This window comes from Megalobrama amblycephala, linkage group LG4 (assembly GCF_018812025.1).
Source record: "Megalobrama amblycephala isolate DHTTF-2021 linkage group LG4, ASM1881202v1, whole genome shotgun sequence".
NCBI lineage: Eukaryota > Metazoa > Chordata > Actinopteri > Cypriniformes > Xenocyprididae > Megalobrama > Megalobrama amblycephala.
This window is the reverse complement of record NC_063047.1, coordinates 25,586,821-25,604,823: the sequence shown is the minus strand read 5'-3', so window position 1 is coordinate 25,604,823 and position 18,003 is coordinate 25,586,821. Positions and strand designations below refer to the sequence as shown.

The 18,003-nt window shown below is 40.4% G+C and overlaps 2 protein-coding genes across 2 annotated transcripts; both read right to left on the bottom strand.

Moving 5' to 3' along the window:
* Window positions 1–4,151: 4,151 nt before the first annotated feature.
* On the bottom strand, window positions 4,152–7,974 carry hs3st1 (heparan sulfate (glucosamine) 3-O-sulfotransferase 1). Its single transcript, XM_048188551.1, has 2 exons — window positions 7,815–7,974; window positions 4,152–5,804 (listed from the first exon to the last, which is right to left on the bottom strand). Exon 2 carries the CDS (start codon window positions 5,749–5,751, stop codon window positions 4,897–4,899), a length of 855 nt encoding a protein of 284 aa, XP_048044508.1. The 5' UTR covers window positions 5,752–5,804; window positions 7,815–7,974; the 3' UTR covers window positions 4,152–4,896.
* Window positions 7,975–9,663: 1,689 nt separating this feature from the next.
* LOC125267175 (vegetative cell wall protein gp1-like) lies at window positions 9,664–11,905 on the bottom strand. Its single transcript, XM_048188550.1, has one exon. The coding sequence runs from the start codon at window positions 11,096–11,098 to the stop codon at window positions 10,046–10,048; it is 1,053 nt and encodes a 350-aa protein (XP_048044507.1). The 5' UTR covers window positions 11,099–11,905; the 3' UTR covers window positions 9,664–10,045.
* Between the last annotated feature and the right edge of the window lie 6,098 nt (window positions 11,906–18,003).

Below are 18,003 nucleotides of genomic sequence, written 5' to 3'. Positions count from 1 at the left end.
TCATTGAAGGCTGGCCCGTGTGGTCCGATCCAACAGACGAGCTCCTGTAGCTCAAATTGCTCCAGAAGTTAATGCTGGTTCTGATAGAAAGGTGTCAGAATACACAGCATAGCTGCAGACCAGTCAGGGTGCCCATGCTGACCCCTGTCCACCGCCGAAAGAGCCAACAGTGGACACGGGAGCATCAGAACTGGACCATGGAGCAATGGAAGAAGGTGGCCTGGTCTGATGAATCACGTTTTCTTCTACATCACGCGGATGGCCGGGTGCGTGTGCGTCTCTTACCTGGGGAACACATGGCACCAGGATGCACTATGGGAAGAAGGCAGTGTGATGCTTTGGTCAATGTTCTGCTGGGAAACCTCAGGTCCTGCCATCCATGTGGATGTTACTGTGACACGTACCACCTACCTAAGCATTGTTGAGACCATGTACAGCCTTTCATGGAAACGGTATTCCCTGGTGGCTGTGGCCTCTTTCAGCAGGATAATGCACAAAAATGGTTCAGGAATGGTTTGAGGAGCACAACAACGAGTTTGAGGTGTTGACTTGGCCTCCAAATTCCCCAGATCTCAATCCATGGAGGCTCCACCTCGCAACTTACAGGACTTACAGGATCTGCTGCTAACATCTTGGTGCAGATACCACAGCACACCTTCAGGGGTCTAGAGGAGTCCATGCCTCGACGGGTCAGGGCTGTTTTAGCAGCAACACAATATTAGGAAGGTGGTCATAATCAGGGATGGGCAGTAGTTCACGTTAAGTTTTGGTGTTCATTTTGGTAGCCTAGGCTAAATAGTTTACCAATTTACATAATGTTCTTTGAAAACATTACCGAGCAGTGAAAACTTTTGGAATTTGAAGATCAAGGTAAATTGTACTTAATTTGTCTTCTGGCAAACATTTAAGTGTCTTATGTTGCTTCTGAAGGGCAGTATTAAATGAAAAAATAAATAAATAAATAATAATAAAAAAAAAAAAAAATATATATATATATATATATATATATATATATATATATATATATATATATATATATATATATATATATATATATATATATATATATATATATATATATATATTATATATATATATATATTTTTTTTTTTTTTTTTTTACAAAATAAGAAAAAATTGGACATCTTCATCCTGTTCAAAAGTTTTCACACCCCCCCCGACTCTTAATGCATCGTGTTTCCTTCTGGAGCATCAGTGAATGTTTGAACCTTTTTTAATAGTTGAGTTTGAGTCCCTCAGTTGTCCTCAGTGTGAAAAGATGAATCTCAAAATCATTCAGTCACTGATGAAAGGGTTCAAATATGCAGAAGATGCTTGAAAACGGATGAATCTGCAGGAGCTGGAGGATTTTTCTGAAGAACAGAGCTCAGTTTAACTGCTCAGAACAAACAAGAGACTCATGAACAACCATCACAAAACACACAAACAGTTGTGGATCATCAGGTAACCACACACAGTACTGAGAATCAATGCTTCACATACTTATGAATGGGGTTATTTTAATAAATTCAACTATTTTTTGTCTTGTGAACTAAATGTGAACATCTGTTATGTAAAATATCTTACTCAGGACAGTACTAAACAAAAAATAACATGCATTTTTTATTATCCCTCTTATTTTATTAAAATTATTCACATTTTCACAGATTCTGCAAGGGGTTCACAAACTTTCGCATGCCACTAGAAGCGCCAAGAGAGAGCTAACAGCAGTAATAGTGACATCCCACCAGACGGCAGAGCTAGCGCAGCTCTCACTCAGTTACACACTACTGTAAATAAACATCAGCGGAATCATGCAGACGGGGAACACATCAGAGCGGGCGACTTTAATCAGTCGTGTCTGAAAACAGTACTACCTAAATTCACCCAATATGTCAGGTGTGCTACCAGAGGGACAAATACACTGGATCATGTGTATTCCAACATAAAGAATGCCTATAGGGCTGTTTCCCCCTCAGACCACTCCTCACTGTTGCTTCTCCCAGCATATACATATAAAAACTTGGCCGGAGGGAGCCCTTACACAATTGCAGGACTGCTTTGAGCAAACGGACTGGGAGGTGTTTGAACATCAGGATGTGGAACAACACACAGAAACTGTTCTGTTTTATATTAAAGTCTGCATGGACAACGAAAAAGATTGGGGTGTTTCCAAATCGGAAACCCTGGATGACATATGAAGTCCAGTCATTACTCAAAGAACGCCTACAGATCTGGTGACAGCGCTGCTAGAGCCAATCTGAGAAGAGGTATCAAACGAAAATTGAAGACCATCTCACAGACAAAAATCCTAGAAGAGCGTGGCAAGGAATTCAAAACATTACCAGCCATAAGTGTAATGTGTAAATTGTTGTTGTTATATGTTTGTATATTTGTTTGTTTTTTCAAACACCAGTCAGGAGTAGTGCTCCTAATTTCATTGTATGCAAATGCAATGACAATAAATGCTTTCAATTTCAATTCAATTAATGTCATGAAGAGACGAGAATACTTTTTGTGCGCAAAAAACAAATAAAAAATAAGGACTTTATTCAGCAATCTCTTCTCTTCTGTGTCATTCTCATTCGTTGTTTACGTCCAGCGCTTCCAGGTTCTCCGTCAGAACGCCGACTCATTATTGGCCGGCTCCTGTGTCAGCTGATCACGCATGCGTCGTGCTGAACACACGATCAGCTTCGGCCAATACTGAGCCGGCAAGTAAGCAGAAGCCTTCACTGCGTCACCTGCGTAAGATAATAGGCTTGTTCGAGATGCATCGGCGCTGCGCAGACCGATCGGTGTATGACATCAAAGTACTGTGAGAGCGATTCAAAAGCATAAGGAGTCGTCTGGTCTCCAATTGCTCTCGCGGTACTTTGATGTCATTCGCTGATCGGTCTGCGCAGCGCCGATGCATCTCGAACAAGCCTATCGACAGGGATATTTGTTGTTTTAGTTTTGTTTTTGCGCACAAAAAATATTCTTCAGTCATATACCTCTCGGATTTCATCAAAAATATCTTAATTTGTGTTCTGAAGAAGAACGAAGGTGTGGAACGACATGAGGGAGAGTAATTAATGACAGAAACTTCATTTTTGGGTGAACTAACCCTTTAAATGCATTATGGAAGTGTACTTTTTTCACTTTGGAGGGAAGACTTGTTTATGTTTACAGCTGATGATGATATTCAGTGGTATCGGTAATTTCATGATGGGGAGAAAAACCAAAATGTCTATACGGGAATCAAATGTAAACCATTTGAGTGTTTAAATGTGTTTGGATGCATGAATAAATGTCTCTGTGAACGCAGTGAGTGTGTTTAACGCTGAATCATGGGATATCGGCTTTAGGAAGCATGTCCTGAACGATCCCTGATGACAAACATGAGCAGGAAAACCGCATTCATCCAGAGCTGCTGATGTCACTGTGATGATGACTGCGTTTGTGGTGAGTCCGAGCATGCTCTGTCACACACACACACACACACACACACACACACACACACACACACACACACACACACACTCTATCTCTCTCTTTCTCACACACACACACACACACACACACACACACACACACACACACACAGAGTAACTAATGTATCTCAGCTGTGAGCTTCAAACTGAACAAGTTTATGGACAGTGAATCATGTAAAGCTGCAGATCTGATTCATCTGGACCGATCACTGGAAAAGCAGAAAACAACACATCAAACACAAAATACACAAAATACCACGGAATATAAAACACATTACAGAATCTGACATCGGATTCAAAACACATGTAGACGATACTTCTGAATAACTGTTGCGCAATCACTGACGAGAAGGAACAAGAAAAGAGACCGAGACCAGAAGAGCCAAAGAATCTGATCAATCCTGCCAATAAAACACTGGATTACACTGACGGCACTGCAACTAAATAATGTTCAATCACACACACACACACAACAGTGCAGAACTATGTGTTGTTCTCATGTTACACTTTTGCTCACTGTACACGGCCGTTTAGAGAGAATGTTGTATGATCACAGACACACTAAACTAAAGACAGACCAGCTAACTCTCCATCACACAAATATGATCAATTTCCTAAACACACACACACACACACACACACACAAGCAAAAGACAGAAAACCACAGTACACCAGATCATATCAAAAATAACTTTATTAGTGAACGATTCCTTCATATAAAAAAACAATAAACAGAATACATCGACTGAGATGAAATTAATGAGAAACATTTCTATAATTGTGACAGATATAAAGACACACATTCAACAAATTAGCAGCAGTGAAAACAGTATACTGTTCATTATTGCATCAAAGTATAAAATAGATTTATTTCACATGCATTTGTCCATATATCTGAATATATTTATTTATTAACAGCTCTGAAATACTTTTCCAGCATCTAAACATTCTTAAATCAAGATTCATTTACTGGAGAAGCAAAATGACTGAAGATATGAAGTTTGTTCACTGAACGAAGTGAGTTTGTGCTTAAAACAAGATCAAATATCTGTCAGAAAAATAAACTTAATTCAAAGAAAACAAGATAATTTTTCTGATATTGGTTTCTTTTTTTCATTACACTTCATATCTTCAGTCGTTTCTCTTCTCCAGTAAATGTATGTTTAGATATTTTTATGCTCTAAAACACTGAGGAAGAACATCATTTTTGCAGTAAACGATTCAAAAAAGCTTGTCTTCATAAACTTTCCTGAAAATGAACTGGTTCTACTTTGAAGGTCTCGGGCTTCATCACATTTTGAATGTGGAGCGTGAAGCCGAACACGTTGACCCGGCGTCACTGATGTTCCAGTTATTTCAGGACTGCGATCTGTTGACTATATTGTGCATTCAGGTTACTTCAGCTTATTAAACTCTTCTTCTCACTTCCAGTCAAATGTCCTTCCGGCCAGCTGGAAGAACTTCTGGTTGGGCTCGCGGAAGTAGTCGTAGAGTTTCTGCAGGATTTCCGGCGCCACGCGAGGATGTTTGCGACCTTTGGAACGGTGCAGGCATCGCTCGTGCCGGCGGTCGCGCAGACAGTAGAAACCTTTGGTTTGGTTGAAGTAGAAGTTGGAGGCGTTTATCTGCGGCTCCAGCTGGAGAAACTCCTCCACCTTCTTCATCTCCGGCAGAGGGTCTCGGATGAGCGCGTCGCCGTCCACCAGATGCAAGCGGCTCCTGGGAAACACGTCGAGCCAGCGCCGCAGGTGCACGTGGTACAGGCTTCGGTTCAAGGCCTTGTAGTCGAGGTTGAGCTCTCCGTTACGCATCAGCAGCGTCTCCAGGGTTTGCTGGCGCTTGCGCTTCTCCAGCCGGTTGTGGAAGACCTGCGTGTAATCCGACAGCAAGCGCTCCGTCGGCTCCCGGACGATCAGCAGGAGCCGCGCGTCGGGCTGCGTTCGCAGGATGCGCTCGGGGACCCGGCCGGAGGTAAAGTACGCCGGGGTCTTCTCCACAGTCAGCTGACCCGGCCGGGCGTACGGCATCTGAGAGATGTACCAATCCGTGCCGCGCAGGTAGTGACTGTCCCAGTCGAAGAAGTGAACCTCGTTCTGAGCGGCGACCACGTCACGGTGAAGCTTCAGCATCTCGATGAGAGCGCGCGTGCCGCCCTTCCTCACGCCGATGATGATGACGTCGGGCAGGCGGAGCGTGCCGTCGGTGGGCGGGGCCACGGTGGCTCGCGGGACGACCGAAAGGATAAAACAGAGTAGAGCGAAGATAACGGCGGCCATCAAAACGACCCGAAGCGACTTCAGCCTGACAGCAAACACACGCTCACACGACTCTGAAACACAAACACAGCATGTTTATATGTCAACTCCATTCATGCTTATGAAAGAGAATTTTAAAAGCACTCAAGTCGAACTCATGATTGTAGGAATTATGAATTTTATGAAATCATCATATACAACCTAATGAAAGCCCGTCAGTCAAGACTCATCGACTCAAGATATCATTATGGAAGCCCAAAATCATGATTTTGTAAAATATATTAATGAGATAAAGTCAAAATTGTGTCAAAAGTATCACAAAAAGTCACAAGTAATATATAGAAAGAAATAATATCAACATTTTATCTCATAGTTTCAACTTTTAGTCTCACTTGGTATACAATACTTTTGACTTTTCATGTGTCATAAGTAAGATTTACCAAAGTTCCAACTTTGTATGCGTCATTCTGTGTCAAATCAAGCAAATTTTGGAAATATTAAATGTTGCACATGCATATTTACTGAGTTTTGTAGAGGAGGGTCAGAATGAGATTTGGAGCCAAATTAAATGACTTCAGAAAGATGGCAGCATCATTATTTTATTTTTACACAGAGATTGGTAAATCCAGTAGTAAAATCTGTTGACTTTATCAATCTTTGTTTCATTATATCTTGTATTACATCAGTCTTGTAAAAGAGATTTTAATCTCAATTAGTTTTTTTAACCTGGTTAAATAAAGAAATGAATATGCATGAATATTTTCAGCGGTAAAAAACCAAATGTGGGTCACTTTTCAAACAACTGATACTTTTTCTTTTAAAGAGGGGTATCTGAAGAACAAATAATGTTGAAACTAGAAATGCATCTTCTTTCCTTCTATCAAAACATTTGCATTGAAACCAATTTTAACAATATTTCAGTACAAAGTATACACTGAAATGGCCAAGCTGAGGCACATTAACTTCCTTCCAGAGATTTGTAGAAGTACAGTTTTGAAATACATAAGTGACATAAAAGTATTGCACCAGCTAATTAGCACTTCGGTAAAGTTGGTTTTATATTCGCACATTGGGACATCAGTATTCAATAGCCTTGTTAATCACACTACATTGGACATTCAGTGGACATTCACAAGTAAATATGCCATTAAAACAATACTTGCCTATTTTGATCGACTGTGAAAAATGTTGTAAGTTGACAATCGTTGGTTGTCAATATCATGTCGCTGCTTAAAATTCGCAAACATTAATTTATTGCACATTTATTGGAAAGTCTGAATTTATCAGCAGTCCGAATGTGCCAATATAAAACCAACTTTACCCAAGTCTTCTTCTAGAGTTATCAGCATGAAAACCCTGGAAAAACTCAGACAGGAATATTCTATACAGTAGTTTTGATAGAAATAAATAATTCCTCTTTAAAAGAAAATAAGTATGAGCTGTTTGAAAAGTGACCCTCATTTGGTTTTTGACCACTGAAAATGTGAACAATTCACTCATTAAGATCTCCATATCTCTGGAACTGAACCATGCAGGGCCTTTAAACTGAAGACACCAAAAGAAAAGTTTGTTAAGAACCAGAATATCTAAACATACTGAGATATCTTAATTACTCTAGGAGTGCCAGGAGAAGTGAACTGTCTCCACTGGCATATAATGCAACAAGGATTGATGATTAAAGTCAACTGAATTTACTAATAAACCTCCCAATCTCTGTGAAAATAAAGTAATGATGTTTCCATGATTGCATCTTTCTGAACTCATTTTCTCCCACCTGCAATTTGGCTTTAAATCTCAGATAAAAAATAAACTGTGGATTACTCAGTAAATATTCATCATGGCAATTTAATATTCTGGCTTTCATCACTATATCCGTTTGTCTTTCTACAGAAGAAATAAAGGAATGACGCTCTCAGATAACCATTTCTGAGACATTATTAAGCTGAACTGCATTTTATTTACCCCATTTCTGTGATGCTCATTAAAAGATAATAATCACACAATAACAAGGAAACGAATCATTTAAAGATCATCTCGTGGTTCATCTGTTCTAATCATCATGATCAATACTTCAACAGTCTTACCTGGCGATCGGATCCATGAGGAAAAACTTTTTATGAAGAGGAATCATCCGGAGAGTCACACACACTCACACACACAAACACAAACAACAGCGAAAGTTTCTCACACGCTCACGTGCACGCGCGCTCTGAAGGTCCTGCACAAGTCTTCCCCACATAAAGCCGCCGCGCCCCGCGCTGACGTCACCGCCACAGCCACGCCCCGTTCCGATGACATCATCGCGTCCCGCCCACCAGGGCTTCATGAAAACACATTTTATCACACATAACGCTTTTCACATTTATACATGGTTTCAAAGCAACTTTACTAAAAATCATGATGTTAATGTTTATAATCAGCAGATTAGAGCTGCCCAGCTAAAAAAAAATGTTCTAAAAACGTTTTTCTAACGTTCTGATGACGTTATGAAACGTTCAGTTTGTTAAAAAGTGTTTTTAAAACATTTTTTCTCGGTTATGCAAATGTTAAGGGAACATTTCAGTTTATCTTTGTGAAAAATTGATGGGAATGTTGCTTTTGCATGTTGTCTGAACGTTCAGAAACATTTTAAAAACGTCCAGCTAAAACATTTCAGTGAAAAAACATTCCATGAATGATTGTTTTTGCGCTAACATTTTGAGAACATTATTAAAGACCAGATGAACGTTCTATGGAAGAACGTTTGTTCATAACTTCATACCTTTATATCCTCATAATTATACCAGTGAAGTCATATTAGTTTTACAGTCATGTTACAGATGCTGGTTTTACTCAATCTGTGGTGTTTCCAGTTCTGTCGTTCATGTTCAGTCAGATCAGCTCCACTATCAAACATTAATGAACAACCCTGTGATGGAGTCACACCGCAGCCATAAAGCCTGTTATTAATCACCTCACTGCACCTTATTTCCTCCAGTGAGTAAACAGACGATCCTCACAGATTCACAGGAAATAACCACCTAAACCGACTGACACACACATTAATCTGGTTGCGTAAGTGATCGCAGAACGCAGCGACTGAATGAAACGCTGTCAAGCGCTGTTGGACACGCAGGTCTTTGGTTTTAGTGCTTGTAACCATAAAGCAGTAAATGATAAACACAAACACACACATTTATTTTCATACAGTATCACTGAAGTCACCAGGCTCAAACCCATCAAAAGAATGTTTCTTTTTCAAATGTGTGTTTGTTCTCGTCACTGAACTTTGTTCTGCTGTAAATCTGCAGTATTTCTGAATCATGTTGAACAATCATCTGAAAGATTGTCAGTAAACTCACAGCTCCTCCATTTTCAATGTTTGAATCGTTTGTAACATTGTACATATGCATACGTTTATAAAAGCTTTGTTTGCTAGAGTTTCTTCTCGATGAAGGTCAAAGTTTTGCAAAACACAGAGAAAGTAGTTTTGAATCAGATTTGTATCTTGTTCAATAAATATTTGTTCTTGGACATTGAACTTTACACTTTTCATATGGAGAAATACACTCTGTTTTTATTTCATTATGTTTAGTTTAGTTGTCTTTTTGTTCCTATGTGTGTGTTTCTGGTGGTTCAGTTTAGTCCTGATTAGTCCCGTTTGTTCCTTAGGTTACTGATTATTATGTTCACCTGTCAATCATTGTGTCTCCCTGTGTATTTAAGCCCTTGGATTCATCGTTTCATTGTCCGGTATCGTCTTAATTTCATGTGGTTGTGTGTTAGTTTTCGCCTGTGGATTAATAAAGAAGTGCTTGTTTGGATTCTCCTGCGTTGTGCAATTACTACAACCACCCGTGTGTGACTAAGACATAATCACACACATGATGATTTAGTGTTTCATTCACAAACTGACAACCTAATGATAAATTAAATTCTGAAAATGTAAAATTAAAATAAACAATTTTAAAATCAAATCAAAATAAAACACGTATTAAAAAGATTTTAATTTCTATTTGAAATTAAAGTGAAATGAAACGCATAATTTAAAACAAACAATCAATTGTCCTGTACTGCTCTGAGACACAAAGGTTGAGGATCCAAACATAATATTTATTAAAAGGGTAATCCACAAGCGTAATCCACATCCAGGCAAAAGGACATACACAAACAAACAGACTAGAGACAGAGGTAGTGCAGGAGGCCAGGGTGGAGCAGGCTGAGCAGAAGACCACCTCAGCAATGCTAGAGACCCCCACAGCAGAGTTGACAGGACTGAAGATCTCCACGGTGGAGCAGAGGACCACCACAACAGAGCAGGCGGAGCCGATGACAACTAAGGCGGAGTCTGGTGGAACTGAAGACCACCACAGCTGATCAAAACTGAAACATAAAGCACAAAGAGGTTCGTGTTGGCCTCAGGCACCATGTAAAACCCAACAGTGAGCTCAAGGGTGTCCTCAATGATCATAACAGGACCAGCAGGGTGTTCAAGGTTGACCTCTTGGGTCATCTCAGTCCTGGAAGAAAGTTCATTAACAACCTCTGTGGCCACGTCGAGGCAGACAGGCAGCTCAGGAACGACCACAGTGTTCACATCAGGGTAGACTGGAAACTTGGGGACAACCTCAGTGGTCATGTCAGAACAGACAGGAAGTTCGCAGGTCACAGGACTGGGCTCTGGGGCAGGAGAGGGTTCTGGAGTGGACTCATGGGCTGGAGCGGGCTCTGGAGTGGACCCATGGGCTGAAGCAGGTTCTGGAGTGGACTCATGGGTTAAAACAGGCTCTGGAGTGGACTCATGGGCTGGAGCGGGTTCTGGAATAGACTCATGGGCTGAAGCAGGCTCTGGAGTGGACTCATGGGTTAAAACGGGCTCTGGAGTGGACTCACGGGCTGGAGCGGGTTCTGGAACGGTCTCATGGGTTGGAGCGGTCTCATGACCTGAGGCGGGCTCTGGAGTGGACCCATGGGTTGGAGTGGACTGTTGTGGACCACCACAACAGCGCAGACCACCACAGTGGAGCAGGCGGAGCCGATGACAACTAAGCTGAGGCAGGCTCTGGAGTGGACTCATGGGCTGGAGTGGATTCATGGGCTGGAGCGGAATCGTGGGCTGTAGTGGGCTCTGGGGTGGACTCATCGGTTGATGTGGGCTCTGGGGTGGACTCATGGGCTGGAGTGAGTTCTGGAGCAGGTTTTGGAGCGAACTCATGGGCTGGAGCGGACTCGTGGGCTTTAGTGGGCTCTGGGGTGGACTCGTGGGTTGATGTGGGCTCTGGAGTGGACTCATGTGCTGGAGTGGATACATGGGCTGGAGCGGACTCGTGGGCTTTAGTGGGCCCTGGGGTGGACTCATGGGTTGATGTGGGCTCTGGGGTGGACTCATGGGCTGAAGCAGACTCACGGGCTGGCCATTGCCGTAACCGGGAGTGCAACCGACAATGGGACCACAGACTTGATACCATTGCAGAGATTCCAGCTTCTCGCACTGAAATTAGCGGTGTGTCCTCCAGACTTGAAGCCAGTCTCAAATGCCTAGGGTCTGCCTTAATGGCTTCATGTGCAATGTTCATGACGACCGGGAACACTGACGTGGCGTCCATGACGGCTGAAGACTCTGGTGTGGCGGCCCTGTTGCGAACAGGCTGTGGTGTGGGAACAACCGGACTGGAAGGTACTGAAAGTACTGGACTAGCGATCATCTTAATTGGACATGCTGGTGACTGTGGTGGGCCAAGCTCCGATGGCTTGATGCATGGCGCCCGCCTCAAAAAAGATATTTAAGGGAAACATCCCCCTCTACTTCCCCAACAGTGAAGAAGTATCCACTCAACAACAGCACACAGTCCAAGAATTCCATCAATGATCCTCGCGGACCATCATGGATGGGCTTAGATTGAAACTGATCATTAAAGTCCGTAACAATAAAAGTCAATGAGGGCAAAATCAGGAAAGTCTGTGAGATATGCAAGGTCTAGGAAATCTCGGGTGTGGTCCTCGAGGGGTCTGTTACCTTGCTTCAGATGACTAAGTCTTCCCCGCTTCTTCAATGCTCCGAAACACAGTATTGATTAAAAGGATAATCCACAATCATAATCCACATCCAGTCAACAGCTGGGGTCGATGACAAGCTAATAAATGAAATCCTAAACAAATACAATTAAAATAAATAATTTAAAAAAGAATAAATAAAAATAAATATATAATTTATAAAAAAAAAAAAAATTTATTCATGTGTTTTCAGTCTCATGAACTACTAACACGTCCGCTCATATTAACACAGAGAGAGATTGTGATGTGAAGTATGTTTATCATGGATTCACTTTGAGCTCTTGCAGCTGCGGAAACGGACGCTATATCTCTGTGACAAATGGCTTTATTGCATCTCATGTTGAGCCAGATCTCAGTCTATAAATCACACAAAACATGGAACATTCTGGGCGGCTGATTGTAGCGAACACAGTCACAGGAAGAGCCTGAAAGCTGACCAGATTTCCTGAAGCTCAGAAAACCGAAAAAACTGGCCGTGAACCCGCCGAGAAACAAACAGACACACATTAGTAAATCTGACAGGTCCGATTGTGCCAGCGGATGGGCGGCAGAAACTAAACACACACATCCACCTCTGCACTCTTCAGAATAGAGCTTTTATTGGCATCGATGGTTCCATGAAGAACATTTAACATCCATGGACTCTTTCCACTGCACTAAAGCTTCTTTATAGTTCTTTAGATTTTTAAAATGTTCTTCACACTAAGAAAAAATGGTTCTTTTAAGAACTGATCACTAAAAGGTTCTTTCTATGGCATCACCGTGAAAAACTTGGAGCAAAACATCTGCAGCAACTTCTTTTTTAATAAATGCAAAAAATAAATAAATAAATATAGAGTTGACTTGTTTATAATAAATAATAAATAATCATATATATATATATGATTATTTATTATTTATTATAAACAAGTCAACTTGTAACAAGTGAAACATGCTTGTAACAGAAAGCTGCAGACGTATAATAACTGAACAACCTGTGGCGTGTTGAAACAGGACAAACACGAGAGAAATGTGATGTGAAGAATGACTGAAATGACTGTAATGTGGCTGAGAGTTCACACATTTTTGTGTTTCTGAAAACATCAACAATAATCCTGAAATCTTGGAAAAAAGAATGGAATTTAAGGTTGTTAAAGGATTAGTTCACCCAAAAATGAAATTTCTGTCATTAATTACTCTCCCTCATGTCGTCCCACACCCGTAAGACCTTCGTTCATCTAAAGAACACAAATTAAGATATTTTGGTGAAATCCAAGAGTTTTTTTTATAGAAAGCAATGAAATTACCATCATTCAAGGTCCAGAAAAGTAGTAAAAACATAATAAAATAGTCAAAGTGACTGCAGTGGTTCAATCTTAAAGGGGACCTAAAATGCTCCTTTCACAAGATGTAATATCAGTCTCTGGTGTCTCCAGAATGTGTGTGTGAAGTTTCAGCTCAAAATCCCCCACAGATCATTTATTATAGCTTGTCAAATTTGCCCCTATTTGGGTGTGAGCAAAAACACGCCATTTTTGTGTGTGTCCCTTTAAATGCAAATGAGCTGCTGCTCCCGCCCCCTTTCCAGAAGAGGGCGGAGCTTTAACAGCTCAACAACAACAAAGCTGGAGAATCTCATGCAGCCAAAATGAGGATTGTCAGTAACGGTGTTCAGCCTTACTTTGTTCAAACCGGAGTCGACACTGATGGAGAGACTCAGGAAGAAGTTACAACTTTTAGAATGAAACTGGACGTTTCTGAATGGTTAGTGGATAAATTGATGTAGTTGCTGTGGAGTTGATTCAACTCATCCACTAGCATGTGTCGTCATGTTCATCTTTTGTGTTGAATTGACCCTCGTTTGTGAAGCAGTCCGGCGTAAAATGACGGCATGTCAACAACACTCGACTACAACAACTCTTCCTCTTCTCTAAAGCAGCCCGACATGGCCCCGCCCCCTTTGTTATGTGTTCTCGGGGGCGGGGTTTATGTAAATTTTAGGGTTAGTGATGTCATCAACCCAGGAAGAAGCTCGTTGTAGTCCCTACCAGCTGTTTGTTGAAGTACTTAAACAGAATTCTGTAAAAGAAAAAATCTCCCTTTGCATTGAACTTTAAGCGTCGTAACTTTACAGATGCAAACAGGAACATTACACACTAACTAAAGTTAAAAAAGTCAAATCATAATCAACCACTCCTGCATCCTGCTTTGAATCGATCTGTATTGTATAAAGCATTACAGAAATAATGTCACGTGCTCGACTTCACCTTCCATTTCCAGTGACGAATGAACAGAAAGTGATGTCAGCTGTGATTTCATTTATGATCTCTTTATTGAATCTTTTGAACAGACTGATAAAAGTGCAAAGGTTTTCAGACAAAATAAGGTTAAAATGCAAAAACAACTGTATTTGCGAGATGATGAACGCCACTGAATTAAACGTGCATCATGAGATCAGTGTGTGTGTGTGTGTGTGTGTGTGTTTGATGTCTGACCGCTAACGTGTGTGTCCAGTGAAAACACTCTGTAACCAAAACACTGGAGATCAGAGAGGGGTCAGGGTGGTGCAGGTCCGTGTTTGAGCGAGTTTGTGTGCTGATGTCAGTCTATGTGTGTGTGTGTGTGTGTGTGTGTGTGTGTGTGTGTGTATGATATTACATCACAGGGAAAATACAGCTAAAGCCTTTTAGGTGCCAAAGCAACAAGAACAACATCTACTGACGCCTGCTGAGCTGCTCGACTGAAAATGAGTCCTGAACATGCACAGATCCAAATCAAGTCAGCTTTATTTCTACAGCGCTTCATACAGTACAGATCGTTTCAAAGCAGCTTCACTGAAATAAACAGGAAAATAACAGAATCAATGAAGCAAAACATGAGACAAATTCAAATTCAGCTGAAAAGAAGCTCTAAAAACACAATAAAGTCATTATTCAGATCAGTTCAATGTTGATTGGGTGAACAAAAATATGTTCTAAGAACATTTTAATAATTTTCTCATTAAAGGTGCAGTATGTAAGAATTCTGTCCGCTAGAGGCCTATTCAAAACAAAGGCGTAGCTTGATGACGCCAAGTTTCCGAGCGTGGAATCTTGGGACATGTGATCTTCACATCACAGCCGGTGGAAACAATCGGGATTGGACTCGGGAAGAAATCATGTTCATGGATGTGATTATTAACGTTACTGTAGTGTGAATCAGAGCAGGAGCGAGTGTTGTGGAGCTGAACGAGGAGCTGGAGCGATTGATCAACACACGCCTCACGAGCAGCGGGACTTTTATTATGACACAGTCGCCTTTTCCGGTCATGAGTATGAGGAAACGCAGCTCTGTTTATCATATTAGATACATTTGAGAGTGTTGAAAATGATGTTATAACGTTACTCTGTGCGTTCGCTCGGCGGCTGCTGTGAGACACTGTTACACACTGCAGTAAGATAGATCGATTTTACAATATCATATTAAATGCTGGATGATTGTGTTGATAAATGGCATGCAATTCATTTTAAAACATATTGTATGATGGAGAAAATGCTGTATTACTGTTACTAAAAATAAAGCTGCATCTGATTATGCTATGTTAGCTACTTCACAAATGAGTGTTTATCTCTGAGGCATGGTAAAGCATGGTACTCGCAAAACATCAAGAAAATTAGATTTAAAGGTGCAAAAAGGTTCAAAAATTGAATTTACCTCAGCATAGTTGAATAACAAGAGTTCAGTACATGGAAATGACATACAGTGAGTCTCAAACTCCATTGTTTCCTCCTTCTTATTTAAATCTCATTTGTTTAAAAGACCTCCGAAGAACAGGCGAATCTCAACATAACACCGACTGTTACGTAACAGTCGGGATCATTAATATGTACGCCCCCAATATTTGCATATGCCAGCCCATGTTCAAGGCATTAGACAAGCCAGTATTAACGTCTGGATCTGTGCACAGCTGAATCATCAGACTAGGTAAGCAAGCAAGAACAATAGTGAAAAATGGCAGATGGAGCAATAATAACTGACATGATCCATGATAACATGATATTTTTAGTGATATTTGTAAATTGTCTTTCTAAATGTTTCGTTAGCATGTTGCTAATGTACTGTTAAATGTGGTTAAAGTTACCATCGTTTCTTACTGTATTCACGGAGACAAGAGCCGTCGCTATTTTCATTATTAAACACTTGCAGTCTGTATAATTCATAAACAACTTCATTCTTTATAAATCTCTCCAACAGTGTGTAATGTTAGCTTTAGCCACGGAGCACTATCAAACTCATTTAGAATCAAATGTAAACATCCAAATAAATACAATACTCGCATGATCTGAAGCATGCATGCAGCATGAATGACGAACACTTTGTAAAGATCCATTTGAGGGTTATATTAGCTGTGTGAACTTTGTTTATGCACTGTATAATAGTCGAGAGCTCGAGGGGCAGGGAGCGATAGGATTTAAAGGTGCCGTAGAACGTCTTTTCACAAGATGTAATATAAGTCTAAGGTGTCCCCTGAATGTGTCTGTGAAGTTTCAGCTCAAAATACCCCATAGATTTTTTTTAATTAATTTTTTTAACTGCCTATTTTGGGGCATCATTAACTATGCGCCGATTCAGGCTGCGGCCCCTTTAAATGCTCACGCTCCCCTCCCTCGCCCTCGCACCTTTAAAGTCAAGTCACCTTTATTTATATAGCGCTTTTTACAATGTAGATTGTGTCAAAGCAGCTTTACATTGATAACTGGTATATATTTTTGGCTGCACAGCAGCTCTTAAAGAATAGTGTCAATGCAGGCAGATCAAAGCACTGTAGAATATCAAATGTCAAGTCAAATGTCAAGTGTCCCCGACTAAGCAAGCCAAAGGTGACAGCAGCAAGGAACCCAAACTCCAACAGGTGACATCAGGTGGCAAATTGGTGTTAAAATGGAGAAAAAAACCTTGGGAGAAACCAGGCTTAGTCGGGGGGCCAGTTCTTCTCTGGCAAACAGTGCTTTGTTACGATTCAGGTTGCTATCATAAGTCTGATAGGATTTGGTGTTTCCATGGTTTCTACAAAATCAAACCGGAAACCGAGGGTAACGCGGGTGCGACGTCCAGGAGCCTTGGATAAAATTCATGATTTTCTCACAATTTACAAATAGTTGCAAACATTTGGGATATTGTAAGTACTCAAGTGAACAAAACATATAACACTGGCCTAGTGGTTTTTGGATATTTTACTGCAAAAATATTACATATTGCACCTTTAAGTTATGAAAATGTTATTTCTGAACGCTTAAAACATTCAGTTTATTAAATGTTTTAAAAACGTTAATGGAACATTCCATTTTATTCTTCAAATGTTACTTTTGAACGTTCTCCTTTAGTAGCATTTAAAATGTTAGATAAATGTCCAACTAATACGTTTCAGAAAAAAAAAGTTCTATAAATGATGTATTAATAATGTTTTTGTGCTAAAGATTTGAGAACATTATTAAAGATCAGATAAGTTTGAATGATTAATGTTACTGGAAGAACATTTGTTTATAACTGAGAGCACTACAGTAAATAAAAGAATGGTGACAATATCATAACTCCAACAAAAACAGTGCTATTTATTTATAATCAAGTTATTCATAAAAATGTATCATTCTAAATATAAAATGATTTAAATGACTTCTTCAGCGCATGTTAAAGCATTTATTTTACTTTTCCATCTTCAGTCACTAGAGTGTCTGTTAGTGTTGTAGAAATGTGAGACTTGAAGCACCAAACTGTTCTTCAGTAAAATCTTCTTCAGTTTATTTTTTTAAACTCATCATATCTCAAGCCGTCACCTTTATCTAATTATATCTGCTCTTTAACTGTAAATTCCCCTACGAGGCTCAGACGCAATCGGAAGCAGTAAAATAATCGTAATGACTCCACACAAATGAGGATTTTTACAAAACATCGAATCAGATCGTCGGGGGTGCAAATCGGGCCCAAAATTGGTCTTAAAATCTTCAAGTGTGTGACCAGCTTTACATGAGCTCGTCTAGACATCTTTCCTTCCTCAGCATCTTCATCTCTCGATTATTCATGTGTCATTTTTATGACCGTATGACATTCAGAGGAGCTGCTCTGTCAAAACGAAAGTGTGTGTGTGTGAGCGAAACACACATAACACATGAGCGGCAGACTAAGTGTCAATCTACAGGGCGAAGGGTCGACCAGCACACTTCCTGTGAGAACCACAACACACACACACACGTTGGGTTTTTATGTTTTATGGGGACATTCCAT

What these genes read in the sequence shown, in the direction of transcription:
- hs3st1 (XM_048188551.1), bottom strand. Translation starts at nt 5,751, where the DNA reads ATGGCCGCCGTTATCTTCGCTCTACTCTGTTTTATCCTTTCGGTCGTC.
- LOC125267175 (XM_048188550.1), bottom strand. Translation starts at nt 11,098, where the DNA reads ATGAGTCCACCCCAGAGCCCACATCAACCCATGAGTCCACCCCAGGGC.